The sequence below is a fragment of the Mchenga conophoros genome, linkage group LG2 (genome assembly GCF_057382185.1).
Source record: "Mchenga conophoros isolate Kocher_MC1m ecotype Shallow Benthic linkage group LG2, M_conophoros_male_GT1.1, whole genome shotgun sequence".
NCBI classification, from domain to species: Eukaryota; Metazoa; Chordata; class Actinopteri; order Cichliformes; family Cichlidae; genus Mchenga; species Mchenga conophoros.
In genome coordinates this window covers 5608361-5619947 of record NC_140527.1, presented here as the reverse complement: position 1 = coordinate 5619947, position 11587 = coordinate 5608361, and the positions used below count along the sequence as shown (strand labels likewise).

Genomic DNA, 11587 nt, shown 5'->3' with positions numbered 1-11587 from the left:
TTCTTTTTGTCAACCAGCTATGACAGTGAAGGACGCCTAATGAATGTGACGTTTCCCACTGGAATGGTGAATAACTTGTACACGGACCTATACAGCGCTTTGACAGTGGATATTGAAAGCTCCATGACAGAGGAGGAAATCAGCATCACAACAAATACCTCAATTGTCCGTGCCTTCTACACTTTGGCTCAGGGTAAGGCCTCGAATCGCATCATCCCAGCTCAGTTGGCTATTTTGTAAGTTGTTATTTGTCATTGTTCCAGGGGTCGGCGGGGCCATGTTGAGTAAGCTGAAGTCGTGTATCATTACGAAAGCCTGACAGACGACAGTGTAAATGATTACTCTCTCAGTGTGTGGGTTTGGGTGTCAGGGAGATGTATCAACCTTGTAACTAAGTGGTTTCTGCGCTCCGCCTGAGCCAGATGGCCCAGTTATTTTAGCACGTCATCCATGATCGTTCTTCATTTTAAAATGTACTAATTTGAAATGCTAAGAACTTGTAGCATCTTCACAGACAACCATTGATCAACCCAGAAGACTGTTAGCATCAGTTCCAGTGTGTAACTGCCTCAAAAGTTTCACTTTTTGTCTACTATCAACAGACCAGTGTAGAAGTAGCTACCAAGTGGGGTATGACAATTCGCTCAGGATTACCTATGCCAACGGGATGGACACCCACTACCAGACAGAGCCCCACATCCTGGCAGGCGCTGCCAACCCGACTGTAGCCAGACGCAACATGAGCTTGCCAGGGGAGAGTGGGCAAAACTTGGTAGAGTGGCGCTTCCGCAAAGAACAAGCCAGAGGGAAAGTTATCGTGTTTGGACGCAAGCTGAGGGTATGTTAAGGTTTTTCTTTAACTTTTTTTTTTCCCTTGTAGCACATTTAGATAATCCAACCAACTTACTTATGCAAAATCCAGATCAAACTGTCCAAATTCATATTGGTGGCTGTCTCTGTCCTTATTATAACCTTGGAAAATATTTCTGCACTCTTTTCCTTCAATAGAGATTTATCAGTCACAACATTTACCCTGATGTAGAGGGTTATCAATATTCTAGTACTGTACATGACTCCTCCTTTTCTTACTCCTGCTTCCTAGAATCTGACACGGGTCTTATGATTTAAGGCACTTCATGAACTTAACTTGGGTGGTTACTTTGGCTCACGGTAATTTTTTGTCTCCACTGAATTTAGGAGGTTGTGATTTAAGTGTACCTGAACGATCGCCAAAGTGTCTCTCAGTTTAATGAGCCTCGTGAAGGAGGTGTTAATCTCTGTGACAACTGTAGTAAAAAAAAAAATCTATGAATACAGTTTAAAGAGCCATCCTGACAAAGACCAGTGATATCAAATCAAAGTATTTGTTCTTAAATTTGTAATGTTGTATAATCAGTCCTCATTTGTTATTTTCAAGCATCAAAACTATATTATCACTAGTTTTAGGAGAAGTTTTATTTATTTTGAATTTTTTGGTCTAACCCAATTTTAACTTGATTTTTTTTTCACCCCCACAGGTGAACGGACGGAACATTCTTTCCGTTGATTATGATCGCACCCTAAGGACAGAGAAAATTTATGATGACCACAGGAAGTTCCTCTTAAAGATTATTTATGACACCGCAGGACATCCAGTTCTCTGGGTACCCAGCAGTAAGCTGCTGCCAGTTAATGTCAGTCGCACAAGCAGTGGGCAGATCAGTGCCCTGCAGAGAGGTCCTACCACTGAGAGGCTTGAGTATGATAGCCAAGGCCGCCTGATTTCCAGGGTGTTTGCTGATGGGAAGATATGGAGCTACACCTACCTAGAGCAGGTAAGAAAATAACATGACTAGAGGAAGCAATATGTAAGATGCATTGTACAGCAGGCTCATCTGCATATATCACTACAGGGCGAGTCAAGCCCCTAACACAACATTATTTTACAAGAAAAATCAGCTACAATTTGCCAAGTACCAGAGCTTATTATAGAGGGACTAGGCAATGACTTTGTCGTTTATAAGCTTTAGAATTAAAAATGTCCAGTTGGTTTCCCTGCACAGGACAATCTGGCATGTCCATCTGTAACTACCATCCTATAACTCAACCCAGTCATCAAAATTCTGGGAGCAAAAAGACATGAAATGACTTAGTGATACTGCATTCTGGATACAGTCAATATGCAATAAAACAGTATACTCTTTAAATTGCTGTCTGTCTTACCGAGGTTCCACCAGTGAAAAAAATGCTGGGAGGCAATATTTATGTTTAATATTGTCCACAGTCTCTACAGTAGCAGTAACAAAATATGTACACTATTCCAAGGCCAGTGCTCAATTTTGCAATGTTAAAGAAGTTATCTAGAAATCACTGGATTCATCAATTGGGCAAATACCTTTAAGGAATTCAGCTTAATAGAATTTGTGTGATCTTGCTAAATAACAGACAGCAATTACATACCTCTAATAGCTCAAACCTTCTAAAACTCTACACCTCACCATCTGACTCCGTCTCCACTTGCTAAAATTACAGCTGGGTTACCAAAAACAAGTTGAATTCTTGTAAGAGTGTATTTATCACATATTAATTGGCAACATCTAAATAATGCATACACTGCGTTCTAATGGTTTATTAATATGTTCGGTTAAAGCAAACCTGAACACTCAGGTTGCTGTGGTGTTTAAATTCTAAGAATGTGCTTCATTGATCAATACCAATACATTATGAGCAAACTCCATCTTAAAGAGTGTAATTTTGCATATGTATATTATGAAAAATTTACTGCAAGAATTTAAAATCTAACCTTTCAAGTGGTGCATGTCAAACAGGAAAGAGCAACTCGGTGCTATATCGTTCTCTCCCTTTTTTCCACATAAATATTCTTTAGTTGTTTTGCAGTGTTTTTAAAATTGCAGAGGGACGCTCTGCTACAAACATATGCAGAGATTTTTCTTAGCAGTCGCAGGCTGCATCCTTGTGTTGCGTGACCTGGAGCGGCCATGTCAACACTCTGACACAAGTAACACAGGAGGCTCAGGGAGCACAGGAAACCTCAGTGTAGCAACGGATGACTGGGCTTGACAATTTAACAGAAAAAAAGTGGTAAATGCTTGGAAGGCAGGCCAAACTCCTAACTGCATCTACTGTAAATTAGCTAAAATAAGACTTCCTGGCTAAGATGAGTTAAAAATAAATATTACTTCTATTTGCACAGTGAGTCATTAGCATGGAACTAGTTAAGGAGTCGATTTTTATTCATTTATGTATTTTACACTGTAAACATAAAGATTGTCACAGAGGTCTATGTAGTATTTTTATTACCTTTTTCAATAATTAGACAATAGGCAGTACAACTAAAAACAGTAATACTACTCAGTCTATATTTCATATATCTTACTACACCCTGCTTGCACTCAGGATGTCTTGCATTTCAGAAATATTATCCAACTTAAGGAAATATTCCCTATTTTCTCTTTTCCTTTTAGTCCATGGTTCTCCTGCTTCACAGCCAGCGACAGTATATATTCGATTTTGACTCTCTCGACCGTCTATCTGCTGTCACCATGCCAAGTGTGGCCCGCTACACCATGCAGACCATTCGTTCAGTGGGTTACTACAGGAACCTTTATCACCCGCCAGAGAGCAATGCCTCAGTAGCGGTGGACTACAGTGAAGATGGCCTCCTGCTGAGAATAGGTCACTTTGGCACAGGCCGGAGAGTCCTGTACAGGTACCGCAGGCAGAATAAACTGTCAGAGATCCTGTATGACAGCACAAGGGTCAGCTTCACCTATGATGAAACAGCAGGTGTGCTGAAGACTGTCAACCTGCAAAATGAAGGTTTCATCTGCTCTATTCGCTACCGGCAAGTGGGTCCCCTGGTCGACCGGCAGATTTTCCGCTTCAGTGAGGATGGCATGGTCAATGCACGCTTTGATTATACTTATGACAGCAGCCTGCGTGTCACCAGTGTACAAGGCGTCATAAACGAAACGCCACTTCCCATCGACTTATACCAGTTTGATGACATCTCAGGAAAGGTTGAGCAGTTTGGAAAGTTTGGGGTGATCTACTATGATATAAATCAGATCATATCCACTGCAGTCATGACATATACCAAACACTTTGATGCACATGGACGCATCAAGGAAATCCAGTATGAGATATTTCGGTCACTCATGTACTGGATTACTTTCCAATATGACGATGTGGGCAGAGTCACCAAGCGAGAGATCAAGATTGGTCCTTTTGCTAATACCACCAAGTACAGCTATGAGTATGATGTGGATGGCCAGCTCCAGACTGTATTCTTAAACGACAAAGTGATGTGGCGCTATACTTATGACCTTAATGGAAATCTGCACCTGCTGAATGCAGGAAACAGTGCCAGACTTTTACCTCTGCGTTACGACCTGCGAGACCGCATCACCCGGCTCGGGGACATCCAGTATAGAATGGATGAAGATGGTTTTCTTCGTCAGAGGGGAGCAGAAATCTTTGAGTACAACTCTAAAGGCCTTTTGGTACGGGTTTATAGCAAGAGCAGCGGCTGGACAATTCAGTATCGTTATGATGGACTTGGCCGAAGAGTATCCACAAAGAGCAGCCTGGGCCAGCACCTGCAGTACTTTTATGCAGATCTGAGCTATCCGGCTCGAATAACACACGTATACAACCACTCAAGTTCAGAGATCACCTCACTCTACTATGACCTACAAGGCCACGTGTTTGCTATGGAGATCAGCAGTGGAGAGGAGTTCTATATTGCTTGTGATAACACCGGCACACCTCTGGCTGTCTTCACAAGCAACGGCCTCCTGGTCAAACAGCTTCTATACACAGCATATGGTGAGGTCTACTTGGACTCTAACCCAGATTTCCAGCTTGTGCTCGGCTTTCACGGGGGCCTTTATGATCCTCTGACTAAACTGTTGCACTTTGGGGAGAAGGATTATGATATAATGTCTGGAAGGTGGACCATTCCAGATGTTTCTGCTTGGAAAAAAATTGGCAAAGAGCCAGTCCCTTTTAATCTGTACATGTTCAGAAATAACAACCCCATCAGCAAAGTCCATGAAGTTAAAGAATACGTTGCAGGTAAGATGTGCACCTGAAGCTGCTCGTGCTATTGCAACAATTGCTATTATTTTCATGATTGATTTTTCTGCCAAGCATTTTTTTCTGTTTATCAAGAAGCAGCAAGAAAAAGCAAATACTTGGCAGCTTTTCCTGAAAACATTGAATTGCCAGTTAATTTTAAATCTAATCCATAATCTGCTAAACAGCTGTGATGATTGTCATTGATCTGATGATCCAATTGAGCTTTATTAACATCTGAATATTGCATGTATATTCATATAAGCTATTAATTTATTCAATATGCAGTTTTCAAAAGCATCAAATTAGCGTTAAGCATGTACTAAAGTGAGTACTCAAGAAATTCGCTCTCGCTAAAGATCAGTCTGAGATGGAATCACAGCAGCCATGACACCAATATGCTATCTCACCATATTAATTGTGGAAAATATCACATTTCTTAACCAGATTCAATTCAATTCGATTTTCAATTCAATTTTATTTATACAGTGCCAAATCACAACAGTTGCCTCAAGGCGCAGCTGATGATAAGTCTCACAGGGAGTTACAAATATCCTCTAGAATATTTTTCCCCAGGACCACATTTTGGCATCATGAAACACACACGCACTGTCACTGTGTCAGCACATTTAAACTATACCAGCCATACTCTTGCAGCTAGTTCATTTTCAAATCTTTAACTATAGTTAGAACTTTAGATTTTAACCTCAATTCATTTCCTTTTTTCAGATGTTAACACCTGGCTAGTAACTTTTGGTTTCCATCTTCACAACACCATTCCTGGTTTTCCAGTCCCAAAGTTTGACTTGAGCATGCCATCGTATGAACTGAGGAAGAGTCAGCTGTGGGATGATCTGCCGGTGGGTAAAATTAATGTCTCTCAGACAAAACTGAACCCAAAATAAACTGAAGAGCGACTGAGACAAAACCTTTGCTTCTACAGATGACCAGATTACAAAAAAGGTGTTAGTTTTTTTCCCCTCCCATTGTTTTCCTTTTACCTCTGTATTTTGAAGCTGCCATTTCCTAATTGGACTGCATTGCTTTTCATAGAAGATCTGTTTTAATTGGGCCATATTTGCATAATAATAAACAGAAAATAAGGAAAAGTTTTCTTTGCGCTGTCTGAGTTTAGTTACGAGCTGAACATATTTTAAAGCTGTCTAATTTTCTAAATAATATTCTGGTGTCGCTACTGTTAAAACTACTTTTTGATGCTTGGCTCCTTTGGTCTAAGGCCTTAACACAAAAAAGTGTTGCAGTAAAATTGTCATGGGGGATTTATCTACTTTTGGCTTGAGAACACAGCTTGAAAACACCATTATCTTGGATGGGGATGAAAAACTCTCTGAAGCAGAGCAGTAGCTGGTTCTAAATGGTCTGGAGAGTCAGGTTCTGCCATGTTCAGGCATTAACGTTTCACTGCACTTTTCCTACAGTCTATCTCTGGGGTCCAGCAGGAAGTAACCAGACAAGCACACTCTCTCTTGTCATTCGAGCGGCTGCCAGAGGTCCATCTCAATAGAGGTCGGAGAGGTGAAAAGTCTTGGCTGTGGTTCTCAGCTGCAATGTCTCCCATCGGAAGGGCTGTTATGTTTGCCATCTACAAGGGCAGTGTCCACACTCACACACTCAACGTGGCCAGTGAGGACTGTATCAAGGTTGCATCAATCCTCAACAATGCTTTCTATCTAGAAGACCTCCACTTTACCATAGAAGGGCGAGACACCCACTACTTTGTCAAGCCAGGCCTTCCAGATGCTGACCTTGCTGCGTTACACCTCACTAGTGGACACAAGACTCTTGAGAATGGTGTCAATGTGACTGTTTCCCAGTCCACCACAGTCATGGACAGTCGAACTCGGCGATTTGCTGATGTGGAGATTCGTGCTGGAGCTCTGGCTTTTCATATCCGCTACGGATCCACAGTGGATGAGGAGAAAGCGCGAGTTATCGAGCTTGCACGTCAGCGTGCCCTGGCAGGCGCATGGGCCAAAGAGCAGCAGCGAGTGAGGGACGGTGAGGAAGGGGTTCGCCCCTGGACAGAAGGGGAGAAGAGGCAGCTTCTGAGTAGTGGCAAAGTTTTGGGATATGATGGGTACTATGTGCTTTCCATCGAGCAGTACCCAGAACTAGCAGACAGCACTAATAACATCCACTTTCTCCGGCAAAGTGAAATTGGGAAGAGGTAACAATACCAGGTGTACTTTCTGCCAAAGAGACTTTGTTTTGGTGGAGACTCTCCAGTCGACAGAAATGAAAAGCAACTTTAATTAATAGTTGCTGGTGAGTGCCCTGAGTGTTATTGTGTTTTTGTATAAAAATAGAAAAAAAAAGGAACAAAGAAAAAAGAAAAACAAAAGAGGAGAAAAACAGAAGTAGTTAAAAACAATGCTGTGCATTGTGACCTGGACACTACAGAGTAAATGTTCAACTACGCTACGCCTTAACATGGCAGTTACAGGTCAGTTCCTCTGTAGCACAAGCCTTCTGGACTCTGAAACAGAGGAATAGTGGTGTCTTTAAGGAATCAGTGAGCTAATTTAGGTGTTTGGGTTTTTTGGTTTTTTTTGTTTTCATCAAGGAAAGTTGGGTCAACAAATTATTGTAAGAGCAGAGGAAATGTTTACATTATGCATATCTGCACTTCTCTAGAAGTACCAGGCTCGTGGGTGCAGTCCCAGAGCAAGCAGTGTCCTTGAGTATTTGTTTTGTTCTGTTTTGAAATCAGAGACTTCTGATTATAGAAATATTCTCACCAAACAACCACTATGTATACCAGATTTAGCACTGTAAACATCAAAATGTCTTATTCTTGTTGAGATAATTTTAAACAGAAAAAAAAGAAACGTGTTTAAATGCGGTACCTGATATTCATTGTGAGAAAAAAAACAACAAAAAGAAAAAAAACAACAACAAAAGGACAGCAAAGGTATGAAGAACTTTGCCCGGTGGGACAAAGCACAGCTTTGTCTTGGATAGCACAGGGACACCACATTTTGTAAATTATGCAAGAGTTTTATGGCATTTTTTTAAGAAACTGAATAAATGTCTGTACTAGTCATCTTAACAGTAATTTATGTTGTGTTTATACATAAATAAAGTCCAGCTGATTTTTATTTTCGTTCTTTTAGTTTTATGTGAGACATTGATTCACAGAAAAAATTATATATCTATATATCTATATATATAGATATATAGATATATATTTATTTAATTATTTATTTATTTTTGTCATTCTTTCAAATATCGCTAATTTGGGGCTTCTTCACAATGCTCTGTTTAAGTAAGTAACAGAAACCTGTGCATGTGGTGACAAGTATTTAGAAGTGGTGATGTATCTATAACTTGCAGTCAACTATTACTTCCACTAAATTTAATGTTTATTGGGCATAATGCCTTTTGACTTGGCTTTCCTGTCCAATGAATAATTCATCAACACAAATATTTCATGAACCCATCTCACATAAACAACAACAGTGGATACAAATATAGATCACATCCATGTTCTCGGTAGGTATCATTTTTTTGAATGTTAAATGCACTAATTAAAATGATATTGGGGTTCTTTCGGGTGTGTTGTTTTTTAGATTTCTGAAGTGAGACTTTTTTGATATTAAGGGTGTTCATTAGCAGTGTTAGGGCCAAGCTTTATCAAGGCGAGTTTGTTATTGACTTTTTTTGTCCGACAGTGTTTTAGTTCTAATTGTTAAAAATGTCAAAAAACATGTGAATCTACAAGAATCACTGTGCAGATATAGGTGAAAATGAAACTGCAACACATAATCAGACTACTACTAATCGGATGCTGATTTTGATTGATCTTCAGAAGCATTCCCAAATGGCAACATATATAAAGCACTAGTATTCCAAAATAAAATAAAAGCAGTGCCAAAACCCCATCAAATTCTCAAATTAGATTAATGATTTAAAATAAATCTTCTGAGCTACAAAGCCCTAGAAGACAAATGAAGCATTACTTTGAAGTCAGCTGCTCGAAGGCATTCTGAAGTATGTAAATTGATGAAGAAATTTTAAGTTTAATTAAGCTGAAGTATAGACAGTTGACTAAAAGTCTAGTCAGTCAGCGTCATTATCACAAAGGATAAATTTGCGTGTGAACATAAAAAGCTTATTTTCTCAAAATTACATTTAGGCTGTGATCACCTTTTCCGGTGTTTTTCATCAAAGCGCAGAAGAGTTTGGATGTTGGAATGTATAAGTCTGAAAATAACCCTTTCATATGAAAGTGATTTCTTTTTCGTGGTAAACTTCAAACAGCATTTCAAACCAAATGGGAGCCGAATATTCTTTGCTCAAAAGTTGTTTTACACTGTTGTTTTTGTCCTCCTCTCAGCTTCTCTGCTTCCCCCAGTTTCTTTATATGTTGTTGGGGGTTTTGTTTCTCCATTTAAAATATTTTATGACACACAGCCCAACAAAGGTGCATCTCTTTTAATGTTTCTCAGCACAAAATCTGAAATACATGCCTTCAAAGTTTTCATCAGAATCCCTTTGGGTATATCACACCCATTCACTGCCAACTTTTAATGAAATGTTTTATTAAAGTTCCCCTGTGAGCCATCGTCTGTTGTTCTTCACGTTGAAATTATAGTGAACTTATACGAATCCCCATTTGTTTTGATATATCCATACAAAGCATTTCAAACCCCTGCTGGAAAAAAAAAGCGGAATTCTAATGCAAACTTGACTATGCCAAATATGAAGTATTCAAATCTTTCATTCTCTTAAAAGCCCTCTGATGCTCCCTAGTGGTACAAAGCACATAGTTCAGAAAGTCATCCGGCTGACCTGCTTTATCGCAGCACACTTGTTATAACAGCAATTACTACTGTTCCTTCATAAGGGTCAGAAATATTGTTTCTTTGAGATCCAACTTCAAATAATTTGGTGAAATTCTAGTGATTACTAAGCCAGATGTTGGGAGGGAAAAGACTCCCAGGTTAATTTAAAGAGACATCAAATGGAATAGTTAAACTAGTAATATTAAAATGAACGCCAGTACTGCTGCAGTATCACACTGTGACCACACTGCCAGAGCAACAGTGCAGCATATCACTATGCAGTGCAACTAGCTCTACTTCAAAGGCTTACATAAAAGAGATGGCAGAACTTTGCAAGAACATCAAAGAACCAAAAGCATTGTGCAATAACCACATCAGAGCAACAGAGGAAAAAAATCAAGCATGTTTCATAATTCTTTTTTTCAGATGGAGGTAGCGGTATGAGATCACACCATCAAACATGAAATGATTTCACTCTCTACATGTCCCCCTCTTGGATACCTGAAGATGAAACCAAAGATCATATGACACTTCAGTTTGACGTCAACGGGCTTGATTTATTTAGGTGGTTGATTTTGACTTTCAAGTGGCTCGGGGACTTTATATCAAAATAGCTGTTACAGTACTGAAGAAATATCTGCAAGTATAAATTCTGATTCAAGTCTAGAGATGTAGGGAATTGAAGCAAGCTTTGACAAAAATCTCCTCTCCTCAGATTCATATAAAATCATCTGACAAAAAGCTGAGACTAAAGACAGCTGCAGTAATTTAAAGCGAAGGTGAATTTACAGTAACAAAGCAGCGAACGTCGATGCGATGTTAAATATGTGCAATCATGTTCATCAACCGAGCTTATTAGATAATTATGAGCACATTAATAATCAACAGACGGAGACAACGCACATTTTAATTCTTAAATGTCCAGGGGGAAGTTAAATTTAAACATGTAGTCCGTGACTCATAAAAGATCTGTTTTTTCCCTTCTGCCAACAAACAAGCACACAAGCAAATGCAGTCTCATTATTGTTTTTACTCACTTTGAGCTGACAACTCGTCGAGCTTCCGTTTGATGAAAAATCAACAGGACCTGTAGAGATAAAATCAGATTGATGTGTAAAAGTATTTTTGGCAGGATTTCCAAATGCAGGAAATTTGACTAAACTTAAATAGTAGCGACTTAAAAAAGGATCAAACAGGTGCAATTTTTCTAAAGGAAAATGTTTGAACTAACAACAGAAACAGAAGGTAAAATATTAGAGTATATAAATATTTTCTTTATGATGTTTGCCACTTAGAGGATGCCGCAGCAAAAAGAATTTACTGGCACAACTTCACCTGCTTCCAAGGTGCATGGAAAGGATAAAAGAATTCGCGTTTCGGCTTGTGGCCTTCATCAGGGACCCTGATGAAGGCCACAAGCCGAAACGCGTTGGTCTATTATTAAAGTTGTTCATCTTCCCTCAAGTGTTGCTGGAGTTCCCACTTAGAGGATGCCTACAGCAAAAAGAACAGTTATTACTTAATCTGTTTGCTACATTTTGTAATACATTTGTTGCTACATTTAAATTATAAATGCACTGATTGTGTTTAACTGTGAGGATAAAGAGTCCAGTGATTTATATATGAAGGCCGAGCTGAAGACAAAGATGACATTGATTTATTCCAGGACTTTATACCTGTTAAAGGACAGGGAGAAGAGAGGGGGT

At 39.4% G+C, this 11587-nt stretch overlaps 1 protein-coding gene across 8 annotated transcripts in view; it reads left to right on the top strand.

The window, feature by feature from the left end:
* LOC146581590 (teneurin-3) overlaps positions 1 to 8646 on the top strand; it is a 133494-nt gene extending 124848 nt beyond the window's left edge. For all 8 annotated transcript variants that reach the window (XM_085284238.1, XM_085284268.1, XM_085284258.1 and 5 more), the window contains 6 exons: positions 18 to 193; positions 603 to 838; positions 1518 to 1814; positions 3465 to 5076; positions 5806 to 5936; positions 6516 to 8646. In XM_085284238.1, the coding sequence (XP_085140364.1) occupies positions 18 to 193; positions 603 to 838; positions 1518 to 1814; positions 3465 to 5076; positions 5806 to 5936; positions 6516 to 7268 (3205 nt within the window). In that variant the 3' untranslated portion in view covers positions 7269 to 8646. The remainder of the gene's footprint in view (positions 1 to 17; positions 194 to 602; positions 839 to 1517; positions 1815 to 3464; positions 5077 to 5805; positions 5937 to 6515) is intronic.
* The last annotated feature ends 2941 nt before the right edge of the window (positions 8647 to 11587 follow it).